At 50.8% G+C, this 17,772-nt stretch overlaps 4 protein-coding genes across 4 annotated transcripts; 2 read left to right on the forward strand and 2 right to left on the reverse strand.

Moving 5' to 3' along the window:
- Positions 1-4,497: 4,497 nt before the first annotated feature.
- Positions 4,498-6,073, forward strand: BROUX77_002057 (uncharacterized protein; the record flags this gene model as incomplete). Its single annotated transcript, XM_073746555.1, has 3 exons — positions 4,498-4,518; positions 4,633-4,759; positions 4,866-6,073. The coding sequence occupies 3 exons, from the start codon at positions 4,498-4,500 to the stop codon at positions 6,071-6,073; spliced, it is 1,356 nt and encodes a 451-aa protein (XP_073607139.1).
- A 314-nt stretch (positions 6,074-6,387) lies between these two features.
- BROUX77_002058 (uncharacterized protein) lies at positions 6,388-7,874 on the reverse strand (the record flags this gene model as incomplete). Its single annotated transcript, XM_073746557.1, has 2 exons — positions 6,388-7,597; positions 7,672-7,874. The coding sequence occupies 2 exons, from the start codon at positions 7,872-7,874 to the stop codon at positions 6,388-6,390; spliced, it is 1,413 nt and encodes a 470-aa protein (XP_073607140.1).
- Positions 7,875-9,393: 1,519 nt separating this feature from the next.
- On the reverse strand, positions 9,394-12,469 carry BROUX77_002059 (uncharacterized protein; the record flags this gene model as incomplete). The annotated part of the gene is made up of 6 exons (XM_073746558.1): positions 9,394-9,453; positions 9,520-10,014; positions 10,073-10,405; positions 10,459-11,589; positions 11,647-12,023; positions 12,136-12,469. The coding sequence occupies 6 exons, from the start codon at positions 12,467-12,469 to the stop codon at positions 9,394-9,396; spliced, it is 2,730 nt and encodes a 909-aa protein (XP_073607141.1).
- A 1,364-nt stretch (positions 12,470-13,833) lies between these two features.
- BROUX77_002060 (uncharacterized protein) lies at positions 13,834-17,271 on the forward strand (the record flags this gene model as incomplete). The annotated part of the gene is made up of 1 exon (XM_073746559.1): positions 13,834-17,271. One exon carries the CDS (start codon positions 13,834-13,836, stop codon positions 17,269-17,271), a length of 3,438 nt encoding a protein of 1,145 aa, XP_073607142.1.
- Positions 17,272-17,772: the final 501 nt, after the last annotated feature.

Consider the following 17,772-nt stretch of genomic DNA (forward strand, 5'->3'; position numbering starts at 1 on the left):
TGTTTTCGCGGCGTGGTCACTCCCGGTTCCGCTTCCGCTTCCAGTTCCGTTGGCTGAGGAGATGACTCGAGTTTGGTGCTGCTCTTTATGATGACAGGTGCTTTGAAATGCTAGACATTGTCTATGCTCATACGCAAAGAAGCACACACGCGAAGTACGCAACAGGCTAGTCGACAAAGGTCGCGTGGGCGTGGGGGAGAGGTTGTCGTGCGTTTTCGTGTGTTGAGGATGTAGAAGGGGGGAGGCGAGATCGTTGGCGATGGAGCGAAAAAAAGTTAAGACGGCGAAACAGCGCTTCTATCAAAAAAATCAAGTTCGGCTTAGCACGAACGCAGACAAAGCGGTGCAGCAAAATAAGATAGTTACAGGTATATACAGTTGTTGGTGGAACTATAGCCAGGGGGTTTACAACTCAAGGTTTTTTTTGCTTCAGGTGCAAGAATGGGTTGGAGCATAGTCCAGTCTGGGTCGCAATCTTTTAGGCGTCATAGGCTATTGGGGGGCACTGTTGTGGTGCGCTTTTAGCTGGCTTTAGTGGAGAGACAGCTTAGCAGCTCCTTGGCTGCAAAGTCGCATACATTCGCAGTCGAGCAGGGAGAAAGAAAAAAAAAAGTAGGCATGCGCTTGTGAAATCAGAGGAATCTTGCAATGCGATGGTCCAAGTATGCACAAGAAGAAAAAAGATTATGTAGACCATCAGGTGAAGCTGGGAAACAGGAGATTTCTCACCCACTAAAAAGCCTCGAGTTGAGCTAAAGGCATGCATTTCGCCGCGAGGCAAAAAAGATGCGACCTGTCATTGGCCGATTTCTTTTTATTTTCTTAGCTAACTAGCTATAGATTTTTTTCTTGGAGTAGGAGTGGGCGACGGATTGGACCGCGAAGTTCATCATGTGACATTGATTTGTTAGGGTTGAGTGGTGGCGTAAGCAGTCTCTGACAATTGTACATTCTCTCGTCCAAGATCTATGCGATTATTTGTTAACTAACTGACTAACTCAAGTAGTTAGTTGACTCGTCACGTCAACTAATTGATTGGACATGCTCAACATTTGCGCATTGTAGCAGATACAAAACAACTGCAGCATAAGATCGCGGGGGCTCATTGAATCCTTGATCAACTCAAGGATGAAGCGCTGCAGCGTGTTATTGGCGATGGTCTCTCTCAAAAATGGTGGATAGAGGAGCAATTTGGAAGCACATGATGATGATGATGATGATGATGATGATGATGATGATTGTCTTTTACGTCTTAATTGGAAGCACATGAATTTTCACGGCTTGGACAAAGTGGTCAGTAAATAAAAGTAAGTACCGGGCAATGTAAACCTGGAAACTTGACAAAGCCTCGACGCGCGGGTAGATAAGGTTGGCTCCTCGGAGCAGGTTCCAGTTGCTGGACAAGTCCTCTGTCAGGTCACACGTCGCATTGAGAGACATTTCATTTACCCAAAGCGTTGCTGCTACGAGGACACGAGAGACAGGGCGTTCTCGTTGTCTTGAGTTGGACCTCTTTCGACGTGTTAGGTGCACATCACAAGACCCAGACAAGAGGGAAGCAGGGGATCAGATGTATGGGCAAGACAAGACAAGATGAGACAAGACAGAGACAACAACAGTGCATACAGCGACCTGTAGCCATCAATCAGCTTTGCGGGCTCTCAGTGATGAACGAATGGCTTGGGAGTCTAGAGCCAACCACAGGTTCTGGAAAGAGAAAATGGCTAGCGCAACAGGGTAGAGGATGGAAAGGAGCCAAATAGCCAACCACAGACAAGCGCTGCCCACCATGATGCAAGCAGTGCTGAATCCTCGGTGAAAAGCAGGGCCAGGGTTGGTGGCAGGCATGGCAAGAAAGAAGAGAAGGCTGAAAGGAACATGGCCCAATCAGAAGACCGAGTGAGGTGTTGATGTCCCGGACTCTGTCATCCGCTGTGTCTTTTTGGGTGGACAGAGAGAGGGGTGGTGCAATAGTAAGTTGCGTGGTGTTATGGCAAGAAATGCATTGGCGTGGAGGGGAGTGGCTGCAGTCAAGGCATGGAGTGAGTGTACTTGCTATAGTACATACATGTTTACATCACACATAGGTTGTAGTTGGTTAACCAGTAGCTAGTACTACTAGAAACAATACAATACAATACATATGGGCATGCATAGTTGGCCAAGATGTTTACTGAGTGAGGATATTTACAGACACGCATGAACCTACGCTGCCACTTGCTGGCGATAGTGCAGGTATTATGCTTAGTACACGTTGCTGGCTAGTTTAGGTGAAGATGGAGATGGAGCCGGGCCGGGCTTGAGACGAAGACGGAGGACTGATGAAACTTGATACGCCATGTCACAAGGCCGTCTGGCCCGTTCCCGTGCCTCACTTGTAGCTGAGGTCTGTTGGGTTGAGTAGGGCGGAGCTGAGCGCGAAGTGATGCTGGCTGTGGGAGCAAGACGGGCGGGCTACAAGCTATGGAGGTACATACATACGTATGTATGTATGTACGTATGCACATATTCTTGCACTGGACTACTCATGCACGTGGGCGCTTCTGTGATCTTGTTTTGCCTCTTGTAGGAGGGAAAGAGACGAGAAGACAGTGGAGGGGCCTGCGAGCTGAAGCATGGACGTTTTGCGGTGAAATGGTATAACGTGGCGCTGATATGGGAACAGAGGAGGCGTGCAAAGATGAGAGAAACACGAGTGTGTAGCAAGTAGTCACGAGGCGAGAACAGCTTGTATGTTTGGATATAAACGCGGCGCCAGGTATTTCCAAGTAGGTGCATGTAGAATAGAGAGACAAATGCTTCCTGATCCCATGGAGCGCTGCTGAGTCCTGGGCGTGGCTCTGGTGCCTGTCTCCTCTTTGTCCCCCGTTTGGCTTTATACTTGTCGCCATCCATTGTTGAGCAAGCTCGAGAGCTTTGTCCCTGTGACTCCTTTGGGCCTAGTGTCTCTCTTACTTTTCTTACTGGGTCTTGTTCTGCCTATGATGAACAGGCGTGCCCCCTCCTCCCCCCCTGGCTGACAAGGAAGAAGAGAGACAGGCGAAGAAAGGAAAAGCAAAGAAAAGAAGCGAGAGGGACGGAGGAGAAGGAGGAGGAGAAGGAGTCTATCCTTATCCCTCCTGTTGGGACGGGGCAGGGTGTTTATTGCAATTAGGATGAAGAAGCTGAATTCTGCACGTATTGTTTGGTCAGAGCGAGTTGGCACAAGAACACGAGGATACCGCATCTAATAGCCACACCAAATGGAGAGGAAAAGGAGCCAGTCGAGAGGGAACAGAGAAAAGAAAAGTCGACCAACAGGCAGACCTGCTTGAGAAGCTTGAGCAGCAACTGCGAACTGTCTGGCCGGGGACGTCTGGCTCCGTCTAAGCCTCCACGGCCACTCAACTCCGTCGCCTACATTCACACCAGCTGCTACTCTGTGCTCTGTCCATTTTGCTGTCTTCTCTCCCCTCCACCCACTGCACTCCCCGCTCTGGCCGCTGCTGGTCTGGCTGGGCTGGTGTTGGGTCGGTCTGGTCTGACTTTGACTTTCCTCGAGATCGTTGTTTCGCCTTGCCTGTCTGAGGGTGCTTTGTATGCACCACAGCTTCTCTTCTTCCCGCCGTGCCCTTCTTGTTCTGCATTAGCCTTGGCTTGTCCACTCAAATCTGGCTGCACCATCCCACATATAGAGTGCAAAGTTCATTTATATACATGCACATCCCCCCACCCCCCCTCTCAAGTAGCCGGTGAGGCTGGGTCACACAGAAAAGCGCACACAAGTGGCATATCAGATGAAAAAAAATAAAGGCCTTGGGCTGTCTACCCGCCTGGAGCGTCAGCGCTGTCTCCCTCCAACACAGTGCTGTGGCTGCCGGAGGGCCGCTGTAGTGCAGCGGTCTCTACAGAGGAGAGAGGAGCGCCCCAGGCCGTATTTGGTGTTTGTAGGCTTAAATGTGTGTGTAGATGTGTGTATGTCCACAGATGTTTCTTCTCCAGGATCCAGCTCATTTCACGCACCATCTGCTCTGCGGACTCTGTTTTTCTGTCCAACCCATTATTGTCCAAGGCTAGTTTGTAGTTTGTTGAGTTGCTCTTAGTTACTGTCATTGTTAGCTATGAGAGTCCATCCATGTCAGCAGAATGGGCAGACTTGGCCTGCAGGGTTCTGTAGTTAAGACTTGTAAGTACAACATACTTACAATGGGCAGCCAAGGAGTTCAAGCATTAAGTACATACATATGTATGTACAAATACAAATACAAAGAAAGAGAGTTACATACAGGCAATCCAATCCAACTTACAGACAACGGAGCAAGCAAGCTTAAGGAATATAAATCTGCAGCCTGCCCCCAGTCGCTTGTAACTTATAGTCAATGTGCTATCGGTCTGCCCCTGCTTTGTTTCTTTCATCATTCTTCCAGGCCGCCACTCACACTCACTCTCACGCCTCACGCTCATTCTCGCTCGCTCTCTCATCTCAGTCTTCCCCTCGACAACGCCCACCCGTGCACTATGGATGATGATGAGATGATGGTAAGCTCTTCTGCTGTTGTTTTCTGTGCCGTCTGTGATTCTTTGTCTTGGCCGCTTGATATCCGCCAAACACCTACTACACATACATACACATACTGACTGAAAGGCAACCAGCGCTGGGTGATCTGTGAGATCCTCAAGTCGGCTGGCGCAGACGTGAGCGCCCTGCTTGACTTTATGAGAGACCAGGTCCACAACCCGCAACACCATGCAGCCTGCCTGCGCCCACCAGCACCAGAAGGTAAACCTGCCGCTTCTCTGGGTCTGGGCCTGAAGCCGCCTCCCCAGCGCCCGTCACTCGTCCGTCTCCCGCCCGCCCCGCCACTAACACTAATGCCTGCCCACAGGCCCCCAAGCTCTGGCCTTCAACGCCGCCGTCCAGCGTCTGATCTCCGTTGCCGCCCTGCCCGCTCCCACCAGCATCGCCAGCAAGCGCCGCGCCTCGGAAGACCCCTACGCCCTTGCTGTAAAGAAGCAAGCTGTGCACAAGACATGCGTCACCCTGCCGTCGATTCAGAACATTATCCACCCGTCGCTGCAGTGCTCGCCGTCCGAGTCCTTCCATGCCCGCCCGCATGACTCCCACCCCCACCCCCACTCGCACTCGTACTCCCAGCACTACCGCCCGGCCTTCTCGCCCGTCTTTACGCCAGACCAGAGGAACCACTACAACGCTTATACCAACCATCCTGCCGCTCCCACCCCGTATCACGAGCACCCACCAGCGTCCACAGCCCCGGCCAGCTTCGGCACTGCGCCCGTCGCCATGACCCCAGCCGCCGCCAACATGTCCTCAGCCAGCAGAAACCCCTACCAGACACCCACGCCGGCGCTATCGCCCGCATCACAGCCCGGCCAGGACCACCCCAGCAGCGCCGCCAACGCCAGCACCATGGGCCACCACAAAATCGCCTGCGTGGCGGCCGCAGCTGCTCCCCACGCCCACGGCCTAGGCGTCTCTGGTCGGTACTCACCCATAATTCAACTAGCGCCGCCACCGCCCGTCCACACGTCCAAGCCACTGCCCGCCACTACAGGCCCGTCTGCATCCACGGCAAGCCAGACAACGCTCTCGTCGGCAAGCAGCACTTGCTCGCCGCCACTCCACGCTCCGGCCCTATCCACAGCCTCCCCGGCCTCCAACCCATCGACATCGAAACTGAACTCGTCTGCTGCCACGCTCTCTCTCCCCGCTTCCACGCCAGCTCTGGCTCCAGCCCCCGCTCCAGCTCCAGCTCCAGCTCCAGCTTCCACCACGGCATCTGCGCCAGCCAAGCGCAGTCGCGGCCGTCCGCGCAAGATCCCCGCCCCGACGCCACCTGCAGTCCCGTGGCCAACCCAGCGCAATTTGATGCCCAAAACCGCCGAGCCACCAGCACAGCCGCAGCCTGGTGCCATGGGGGCGTTGAATATGCATCCGAACGGCGACTCGCGGAGGGCTCTTGGATCGCGCCGCAGTGAGACATTGCTGATTCCGCCCAAGACTCGCGGGGCAACCACGCGTGGCAAGACGGCAAAGGAAAAGCCCGAGACGAGAGGGAAGTCCAAGAAGTAGCAGCACCACGAGAAGAAAAAAAAAGGAGTGAGGGATGGGGGGAGAAGAAGTTCCTTGAACGATTTGTCTTTTTTTACTTGTTGTATTGGGGTTGGCCTTGGTTGTTATGTTCTTTGCTCACGATACCCAGTTTGCTTTGATTCTGTATTATATTAGCTTGTTTCTATTCACTCATCGCCTTGTTTCTAAGAGACACAACTTTCAACTCTGTTTTCAGTTTCCATGAACATTGCCCGTGCTGATCATCTTTGCCGTAATCTTCAACCTACGCTATTATTTGTCAAAACCCCAGACACCACCACTTGTCTCCAAATTCACAGAGCATTGAGAATCTTGTCGATCAAGTCGACCAGGATGTCTGCATGGTGCTCCTGGAAAATCAGCATCGGTCGTAGACGCACAGTCGTTTCACCGCAGCCGCCAATATTGAGACCAAAGCTCTTGGCCTTGAGTAAGAATTCGTCTCTCTTGGGTGTGTCAAACGCAATAAACGTTCCGCGATTCTTGCCGCGTAGGTTTTGGATGCTCTCGGGGTGCTTTTGCGAAAGTGCCTCCAGCTTGCCGTAAAGATAGTCGCCTGTGCGGCGCGTGTTCTCGACCAAGTCGAGCTTCTCAATCTGGTTAAACAGCTCGCGGAAAAGCAGCGCCCGCACAGGGTCGCCCATCCATGTGTTGAACTGACGATACGGCTTGTTGGGCCGCAGCTCGGGGTTTGAGTAGAAGTAGCCGGCGGCCTGTGCCTTCTTGGAGAAGGTGACCAAGTCGGGTGCGTCGTCAAGTTCCCAGTGATCATGGGCCCAGAGACGGCCTGTCGCTCCCATGCCAGTCTGCACTTCGTCGACAATCAGCAGGACATTATGCTTGCGCGTCACGGCACGCAGCTTGCGGAAGAAGTCGGGCGAAGCGTGGTTGTCGCCGCCTTCTGACTGAATCGGCTCCACCACAACAGCGCAAACCGGGTGATGAAAGGTCTTGATGAGGTGCTCAACCTCAGCGAGCGATTCTGCCTCAGCTGCAGCATTCTCCGCGGCAAACTTCTCGAGAGGGTACCGCGTCTTGGGGAAAATTGCTTGGGGCCAGTCAAAGGCCGGGATGTCCAGCTTATGGATTGGCTTGGACCGAGTAGTCGAAAGAGAGCCAAAGAGACGGCCATGGAAGCCCGTGCGGAATGACAGGATAGACAACGGAGGGCATCCAGGAGACTTGTTTTCCATGGATGACGTTAGCTCCTCTTCGGTGAAGTCTGCTGAAGGACCGCCGCGCTCGTGCTGCCGGCGCCACATAAAGGCAGCCTTGTAGGCAGTTTCGTTGGCATCGGAGCCCGACATGCCAGTGAACACCTGCGTCTGGCCCTTGGGCGCCGCACGAAGCAGAGAAGAGTGCAGAACATCAGCCCAATCGTGGGGTGGGAAATTGCCAAGAGCTGGGCGGTTGATGATGGCATTGATCATTTCATCGCTGGACGCAACCTTGCGCAGCTCGGGGTTGTTGTAGCCAAGGGGAATAGAGGCGATTTGAGCGTACCTGGATAGACGACCGTGTTAGGGGCAGCAGATGGAGGAGAGAATAGGCAAAGTCACATGGGAGGAAAAGCTTACACATCGAGATAAGTGTTGCCATCGTGGTCCACCAGATAGTTGCCTTTGCTGCGAGGATAATCAACCAGAGTGTTGACAGCGCGGGTATCAAACACCTCGGTAAGCTTGCCAAGAGCTTCTTTAGATTTCGGGCCGGGGAACTCTGTCTTTACGAACGGGCCGTCAGGCTCCCCGGCGAACAGAGGCGTTGCAGCAGAAGCCATGATGGTAGGGGAACCAAGGAGAGATAGGTGGGAACTGGAGAGAGAAAGAGCAAGAAAGAAGAAAAAGAAGAGCCCGCGGGAAGATAAACACAAAAGCGTGTGAACTGATAAGCCGGCAAGATTCTCAGGATAGAAACTGTCAGTTACGGCTGGTCTTTTATATCCGTTCGGAGGTTGACGACAAGGTAGAGCTTCTTTCCCTGGACAGAGCCTGTGTCTCCAAACATTGCCCCAACGGGCGGCTTAGTTAAAATCGACTGAGAATTAAATGCCACACGTAGACCTTGCCCATCCACATCGTTAAGCACAGCCGACAACACGCTGTTCCACGGGCTTAGGATCACCGCTATCTTGGGGGCTTCTTTGTGTCCAGGGTCCACCGTTCCCGTTCGTTCAGTGCATGCTTCCTTTTTCTGCCCACATTTCTCCACCTCTGATGCTCGCTCACGTGCGCTTCCGTCTCACGAGCCCTGCAGCACGGTCGGCATAGCTTGCTTGATTTGCCGTTTTGCTGCGCTTGGCCCCGGATTCAACCGGCTTTACACGAACCCCAAAAGACGGGTGCTAGTAGGCCCTGTGATACAGATAACTACACCACAGAAGTCTTCCGCAACTGAGCCACCAGAATAGACCCTGTGATGTGGGATGCTAGTGGCATAACTAGACTTGCCTTAGGAATGCCTCCTTGCCCGCTCTGCTCACATACAAAGAGCCATGTCGACGCTACAGGCCTTTTTTTGGTCAGGAACTGGCAAAGCGGTTTCCTGCATGAATCCCACCCAGCGAGCTAGCTAGCTACCTGTAGCCGGTGCTTGTGTATAGCTGACCATCATGCAATGTCGCAACACCAAACCAGGGCAAACCGCCCCTCGCGCTCCCGACATCGGGCCCCAAGTCACACTCCTATTAAAAGTACACAGACATACGGCCATGTACCTGTAGCTTTGCACAGTTATACCCAACAACCCATCAAAAAGAAGCTTGGGCCCGGCTGAAGTCATCCGGCAGCCCCTCCATCTGCTGGCCCGCCCATCTGCATCACCCCCTGTCGCCCACCTACTTGTACTTGGGCCGAAAGATGGAGCTGCATAATCTAGCGCTGATAACGTATCTGTCCTGATAACAGCTGAAGCCTTCGACGGGCCACTATCTGCGACTTATCATGATTTAACTTTTCCAGGCACCGCCATGGAATACAAGTATGTACACTACCCTCGCACCGGAGCGGGCAGAACGTGCGCCCTCGTGTGTGAATGTGTCTACATGTGCTTGTCAGACCATCAAAGGCTCTATTCGGGTAGAACAGAGATTTAATAAGGAACGTGGGAAGTTGTGCAACGACAGCTTCATATTATGTTTCGTGAAATATACATGCAGACTAAACTATATACATTGCTTTCCCCAAAAGCAAACACCTGAGGATATCAATTGACAAACATGCTGCGCACCAGTGAAAACATAAGCAAGAACGAAAAGATTGCAAAAACATGCCAAGTTTACAATTGGCCAAGCACGGCCTCTAGTGGCCTTGTTCCTCCAAGAGACCCCGCATGTATTTGGCGAATGTCTTCTTGTGAGTCTGTTGAGTGACACATCTGGTCAGCATGCGAAATATTTCGTTGATACAGCGCGAGAGTTGACTTACCATGCCAGCGTAATGGCCGTCTTTCAGTACACAAATGTACCGCAGGCCTAACTTAACGAAGCACTCGTACACCAAATCCATCGGCGACTGAATATCCAGGGCCATCGGAGCCGGGTCGATGTACGGTGTGAAATCAGTTGGATCTACTCCTGCATCTTCGTCATCCGAGTCCTCAATTGACACAACCTTTGCCATCAGGCATTGGCTAGAAGCTTCGTCAAGGAGACTGTCAAGTGCGAATTCCAGATCTGGTGCCGGAATCAGACCAACAAGGGTTTGATCTCTTACAACCGGCAAACCACCATCAAGCTCTCCAGCACGATGTAGAAGCTCCAATTTCTGACGCAATGTGGTTGCTGGGACCACGGGGGAGTCGGTAATGTCGATAACCCGCCATTGTCTGATTGGAGGCATGATTTGAGCCAGCTCTCCTGTAAAGATTGGCTTATGCTTATTATCAAGAAAGGGGTACGAGTTCATTGCGGTTAGGAGGTCCTAGAGCGCACGCGTTAGTTCCAATATGTCCAAAGTGTAGTTGAACGTGTTGGCTTACATAGATACTGTTAGGTTCAATGGCATCCGACATCCACTTTGAAACAAGAATAGCTAGAGAAAATGGCAATACGTAGTCCAAGCTTCCTGTCAACTCAAAGAGGATAACGACCAGAGTGACGGATAGGCGCGTCACTCCACACATGACAGAACCTGCGCCGATAAGGCCGTACACACCGGGTTGGATACAGCTTACAGGCGAGGTAGCAGCACACTGGGACCACATCCCAAATTCGGGCCAGTTGAGGACCGCCCATTGCACAGCATGGCCAACAAGGCGCCCGAACAAGGCGCCAACAACCATAGACGGAACGTATATACCAGCAGGGATTTTCTAATATCATGGTTAGTCCAAGTTAAAACAGTCATCATGTCATATGTACTTACAATTCCAAACGTAATAACAGTCAGAAACCCCTTGATCAAGAACGCTGCAATAAGGTTGAACATAATAGGTCCAATCTCATTGACAACTTTCGGACATAAGCCTGCATCGTCCTCACCATCCTCGCAAGGGGAGGCAAGTTGAAATACAAGTTCAGATACAGGAAGGCGCGTGTACATGTTCCAGTAATTCATGATGCCGGTTACCAAAGCCACGAGGATCACCTCAGCAAGCGGGAACGCCTTGATGAGACCAATGCGTCGGAATGACTTGGCCCAGTGTTTGGAAGCTTTTATGAACAGGGCGCCAAGAGCACCGCCCACAACACCGACAAAGATGAAACTTCCAATCTCAAAGTATTTCCAGTCCATAGAATACTTGACTTGGAAAAGAACAATCTTCGATGTACCGTAGGGGTTCAGGAATTTAAGAGATAGGGCTGCTACAATGCAGCAGAAGAAAGTTCGGAACAGAGTCTTGGCTGGAAAAAAGTATGACACCTCTTCAAGTCCAAACAAGACACCGCCGAGGGGGGCGCCGAAAGCAACAACAACGCCAGCAGCAGCAGCAGCTGAAAGGGCCTCGCGACGTTTTCCGTCATTCATGTCATACTTTGGGAACAGACGACAGGCAATGTTTCCAATGCAAGTCGCAATGTGCACATAGGGGCCCTCCTTCCCGACACTTAGACCTGAGGCCACACTAGGAATCAGTGCAAGTGTCTTGATAAGGAGCGTGCGCAAACCAAGAAACCCGTGAAGCACAAAGCCACTGAGAATAACACGGACCTCAGCTACACCACTCCCGGCAGCGGAGTAATAAACCATTGGAGGAAGAGGGGAGGTGGCTTCCATCTTGGGAACTTGGTGTGGTGATAAGGTATCCTCGTTAGCCTGCTGTGGAGTAGGGACTTGTTCGGCAGCAAGATTTTCATCGAGTGTTGCAAGTTGGTAGGCTGAGGGGATCACGGTTTTGGTCCGGAGGGTGATCAAGCAAGCAACCGCCGAGAGGGCGATGACGAGTGCAATGTAGACAATGTACTCTACCCACTCATGATCAATGGCCTCATGGCTTAGAACCTTACCCCACGGCCTCCACTCAACGCATGTAGTGGCAATATGGCCGCAGCATTTCTGACGTATACGTGTTAGTATGAAGGGCTTGCTTGTGTATAATCGTACTTGACTTACAGCCTGGTTATAGTACCAATGTGTATTACAGTAGCCTTCTTTGAAATCAAAGACAAGAGCCTCACTGACATCGATTACGTACGCAAACAATGCAACGAGCATACCGCACACTGCGGACAAGATCCAGCCCTGGGAGGCATCGTATATGCGATATATTCTCCCCGCAAGACCTTTTCTAGCGCGTAGCTCTTTTACGCGATAGGCATCTTTGATACTGTCGCGAACCCAATCTGTAGAGGTAAATTGGTCGTACCATACGCGCTCATCGGCGAAGTTCTGGCGCCTTGAGTCAATTTCCTGTCGGTCTTGAAGAGCATCAACAAGGCGTTGACCCCATGAATTCTGTCGACTGTGGTTACGAAACGATCGCAGACTCCCTATAAGCGCAGAGAAAAGGTCAATATCAGAAAAGTACCAAAACCGTTCAGTGGTAGTTGCACGTGTCTGAGACAAATACAAAAACAGAGGTTTCAGGTGCTTGCAACTTACCTGTCAGTCCTTGATTCCAGGAAGCAGGGCCGTTCCGAGGATATGGGGTAATGTTGCCACTATGGACGCGTATCCGAGTACGGCCGGTTAGCAGAGGCGTGTTCTCGTCGGCAGCCCCTTCGAAGTGGGAAGCGGCGGCAGTGTAGCTCGGCTGAGCCGACAAGGGATATGGCCGCGGTAACGCTCGTGGCTGTGCGGTCAAAGGTTGAGGGGTCGAGGAGCCCGGAGGCAGGCGGAATGAGATCTGGGCCGGTTGGAGTGACTGGTCCGCTGAGCCGCTCGGGGTTTCGACAGGCTCTAAGCCCTTGGGGGCATCGGGGCTGAAATATGACATTGGCCAAGTTCACGAGACAACCCTTTTCTCCAAGTCAGCGATCGTTGGGATTAGAAGTTTGTCGGGGAGAGAACAAATTTTGGCGACAGGGTTAATCAATAGCAATCTCGTGTGTATTTATGACAGTGATGTCGTCATTATTTTGGAGAATTTAGGAGAAAACAACACCGAGGAGTCGACCAGCAGACACGGAGTTTAATGAGAGGGGCCGGGCCGTAACGCAAGAAGCACAAATGCAAGAGATGACGATGCTGGTGGGGACAAGCAAGTCACACAAGCGAAACAAAGTAAAGAGCAGAGAAATGGTAAACAGGAAAATGATGGGGAAAGAGAGGAACATCACTTGATATTTTGCTTTGCGCTCTTATTGCTGGCTCTTGTTTCATGAGGATGGATAATGGCACTTACGTCAGAAGAAATAGTGGAGCCGCCAGGTCGGCCGGTGAAAAAAAAAGAACCCTGGAGCTACGCTACGCTGCACCGTCGTGAGGTTTCCTGTGTACATGAAGACATAGTTACATACATGCACATGTATCTACATACAGATGGACTGTCAGAGCAGAGAAACCTTGGTCCTTCAAAGTCCGCTAACTAGCGATAGGGGAGACAAGGAGGTGCAAGTTGATGGTGCCAGGGCACAGATTTCAAAGGGGTTAGAGGACAAACGATATGTACCGGTACTATTGCCTTGGTCAAGTGATAGCTAATACCAGAAGTACTTGTACATGCCTTATAGCAGAACGTCATTGATAACGTTGTTTCGTCGTATCAGCCACACCTTATTCCTCCTATTCCACCAGCCTGGATAACCTTGTGGCGTGGCCCTCAAAAAAGCATCAAGTAGACACGATCGTCGGGATACAAGACGAAAACAGGTCAATCGACCAGAGAAAACAACGCTGTGAAACTGAGGTGGTTACAATCGAGTTGAATGCAAGTTTACATACGTATGCAGCTAAATGCCTCGGCAATAGTACATTTCTTCCAGCAGATTGTTGCTGGACTTGCAACTGGCCCAGTTCGGCAATATTCTAGAAGCTATGGCCTGGGGAATAGAGCACGGTGCGCCGCACTGTTAACTTGCGAACAAGTTCGAAGCTCTCACACAGTACGCGCATGACCCACAAAACAAAACACCCCTATCTACTCTCATCTCAATTATCACCAACTCCGATGTACCGCACCTTGACTTATCGCTGTCCTTGACCAATGCTAGCCAAACTAGCCTTCCATTTTGCCCCTTTCAAATTTGCTTTCTCTCTCATCACACGTGGGCTAGTATCCCTTTGGTGTATCCATTTTATTGCCATCTTTCTAGTGCCCTTCATCACGAACTATCACCGTTATGAGTACGCCCTGTAAACATGTCTGAGCCAGACAGAAAACCGGGAATCGTGCCCAAGTTCGCGTCATTCAAACCCAAGCCAAAGACAGACTCAATAGAAGGCAGTGATGGAGAGAAACGTACAAGGGAGCGGAGTAGTCGCTATCGCTCACATAGCAGGAGAGATCGTGGCCACAGCAGGGAACGGCACGGTGACCGAGACCACTATCGAGAACGTGATAGACCCCGGCACCAGGATAAAACATCTGAGCGTGATAAGAACCGGGACCAGGAAAGAGAACAGGAAAAGAGTTCACGCAGAGATAGAGATCACAAGAACAGAGATCTCATAGACAAGGGCAACAGAGACAAGGGCCAAGACAAACTGCGAGGCCGTGACCGGGATCAAGACAGAAGCTATCATCGCCCCAGACAACGAGGTTCCAGCAGAGACCGGCACCATTCTCAAAGTACCCGGGAAACATCTCACTATCAGCTGCGCTCTAATAAGATATCCTCGATACCTAATGACGCACCATCGAAACAGACAAAACCACCAGACATAAGCAACCAGGACTTCTTTGTCATTGATACCAAAGGGGATCCCCTTGTACACCTTGGACTTGACCGTTACAGTATCCCAAATTTTGGGCGAGAACGCCGCAAGTTTCTTCTCGGCACATCGCTGAGGCTCTTTATACATCGTGATGGCCCTCACGAACAATTCACGTTACTGCGCCCGGAGGAGTTCTATGGATCTCCGCCCCTGCGAAGCAAAAAACTCACTTTCAGCATGACACGACCACTCAGGTCTTCAAAGCACTCCGAGTCTACTGATATTATGGATGACATTATCTTTGTCAATAAAAAACGCAAGCGTGGAAAAATGGAGACTTCTGATGAAGAGGGTCCAAACTTCCGCTCCATCGAAGGGCCAGCGAAGCCCAAGTATTACTCGGACAGCGAGCCTGAGTCTGGCGACGAAGCAGAAATTTCCTGCGGCAGTGAATCAGAAGCTACAGAAGAACAAAGTTCACTCAAGAGACGGTCTATCGATTTAACAAGACAGGTTAAGGTCAACCCCGGAGATATCCCAGCCTGGATCGATTTGATCTATCTACAAAACGAACTCATGTGGGAAGGTCTAGCACCTAATCAAAAAGTCTCCACTGGGAAGGCTCATAGCTTCTCTGAAATCAAGTTATCCATGATTCACAAGGCCCTTAAAGCCTCTACAACGGATGCTGACAAAGAAGCCCTTCTGCTACTTCAAATGTATGAAGGTCGGAAAATTTGGTCCACTGATGTCACGCGCAAGAAGTGGAACGAGATAGCTTCGGGTGACTACGGCCAGCGGTTTGGTCTTTGGATAGCTCGTGTGAACTTTGAAATGACAGAAGTCCAGGGCTTCCATGTTGACAATGTCAAGAAGATGTTCATTGATAGGCTGCATGGAATCATGGAAAAGTCTCGGCGGTATGGTGCACACCAGTCACTCGATCTGTACGCCGAGGCAATTTACATTTTCCTCCGCCTGACGCGCTTGTTGCATGAAGCTGGATACCGCGAGCTTGCTGTTGCCGCTTGGCAATCTCTACTGGAATTGAATTTCTTCCGGCCCGACACCGTCGATAATGAAGAGCATGAATTCGCTTCCTTTGCTGAGTTTTGGGAATCAGAAGTTTTGCGTATAGGCGAAAATAACGCCCTTGGTTGGTCACACTTCATCAACCATCAGGACAATATCGAAGTACCTGAGCCCGAAAAAGAGGACCCTACGACTGTAAGAACGCCAAATCAAGGAATAAGAAGCATCTACAAGTCTTGGGCGGTCAGTGAGATGAGGTGTTCTCAAAACGGCCGTTTGCCTGCTCGTACTCTCGATGATGGCACCGGAGATGACCCATTTCGGATGATCATGGCCTCTGATCTAGATGGGCTACTCTTACAGTTTCCTTTGTCTGTCATTCCTAAACTTCAGGAGCAGATTGTGGATTCCTTCTTGATATTCAGTCACCTTCCTCCTCATTTCAATTCAAGCGCCTGGGTCTCCAAAGCGAAGAACGACATGTTCCTTGCACCAACTGATCCATCACTGCATCAGTCTGTTTCACAAGCTTCCAAAGGTGTCCTTGAAAATCAGAAGCGAGACCGTTGCTCTTTGGTTTCACTGCTTTTGCCCAGCGCTCTACCACTGAATCTCTCCTCATTGATCAGATCCTGGCACCGCAAGGATATCAATGATGCACCAGTTGACTTTGTATGGATTCGCAACACACTTTATCAACTTTCCACGACCTCCACGGGGGTATCGGTGAAGGGTCTTCTTAGCCTGGTTATGACCCTAGATTGGCTCCGGGACCCTGTTGTCCGCAAGTCAGCACGGCAGATCATTCAGTCGGATCCATCCAATGCAGAGTTATATCGCTTATATGGACTTCTCGAGTCCCAAAATGGAAATTCAGAGGCGGGTTACAACGTCTTTGCCTCTGTTATCGCCTTGAACGAAAACCCCCCCTCGAATCTTCCAATCAGCGAAGTGGCGTTCAGCTGGATATGGACGGAGCTTGTGGATGATGCATCAGGATCCCGGGCTCTGTCGCGTCTCGTTTTCTTGCTGGACGGACTTGACAGCAAAAATGAAGTATCTGGAGCACGAATTTTGAGTGGTATACAGATGCTTTCGGGGTCCTTTGACTTGATAGTGGCATCTGGGAATTTTGCCGGATTTTCAACAGTTGCAAGATGCCGTGTGCTACTGGCATATTTGTCTGATATCAGTACTGCTCAGCCTCAGAACCAAACCCAGGGCAACATTTCAGCTGCAATGGAATTGCTTTGGTCCCAATCAAAAAGATTAAACCCAATGAATCCGGAACAGGCTGCAATACAGGAAAATTTGCTGAGCTTTGGAGCTTCCCTCTTGTATCTTTACATTTGTCGAGGACCATACCAGCGGGCGTTTCTCAATCTCAACATACAACGATGCTTGGAATGTTTCCCCCAAAACAGCTTTTTCATCGAACTCTACGACTACATAAACTCGAGCCACCTCCTGAGGAGTGATTTCCGCAAACTTGCCGACACGCTTCTTCTTTCGCGATCCAACGACTGCGTGGGGAATAGAATTTGCACAGTGGTGCATGAGCTGCGCCATGGCACTGTTCACTCAGCACAGGCTTCGTTGGAGCGCAGCATTTCCGCTTCTAGCGCCTCCGCCAGCATCGAACTTTGGAGTGCATACGTGCATCTCTGTGCAGGGTCGGCTGATCTTCGTCACAAAGCATATGAGACTTACTACAGAGCAGTAAGTCACTGCCCATGGTCTAAGGACTTGTCCATACAGGCGTTCATGGTACTGGCTGAAGACATGGACGTGGAGAATCTCGAAGCTGCGTTTCAGGCGCTAGCAAACAAGGGCCTACGTGCACATATTGATCTAGCCGACTTTGCCAAGCGGGCTCTAAGCAAAGAATGATTTGAGTTGCATGATGGTACTAGTTACATGTAGAAGCTTTTAGGTGATTCTTTTCAGTACTTTGATTGTGAGGACTTACTGAAGTCCTTTACAGAAGAAGTTTGATTCCGGAACGTCAGACAATATCAATTGGTAACAGAAGTGAGTGCGCGCAAAGATCTGTGGTAGAAAGTATTGCTCTTGTATTCAATAGAGAGGAAGATGAAGACTGTTGTCTAGAAGGAAAAACTAGCTACAAATGACATAGGAAACACTGAACCTTTTATGTTCATGGAGAGTTGTGCTTCTCCGGAGCAAGTAGAAAGAGTTCTGATCTTTCGGAGCTTGTGCAAGTGGCGGATGTTCAGCCCGTTACCCAGAATCGTGACGTCAGTGTTAGGACCCGTGATCCAAACGGCCGACTGACCCTTACTCCAAACGTTCGAGTTCAAGTGACCGATTGTTTTGGGTATAGTGCTTTGGGGACATTAGTCAGGTGCTCCATTCAGCTCGTTCTTCAAG

The sequence above is a fragment of the Berkeleyomyces rouxiae genome, assembly GCF_048999995.1.
Source record: "Berkeleyomyces rouxiae strain 22BRR77 chromosome Unknown BrBRR77_ptg000002l, whole genome shotgun sequence".
NCBI lineage: Eukaryota > Fungi > Ascomycota > Sordariomycetes > Microascales > Ceratocystidaceae > Berkeleyomyces > Berkeleyomyces rouxiae.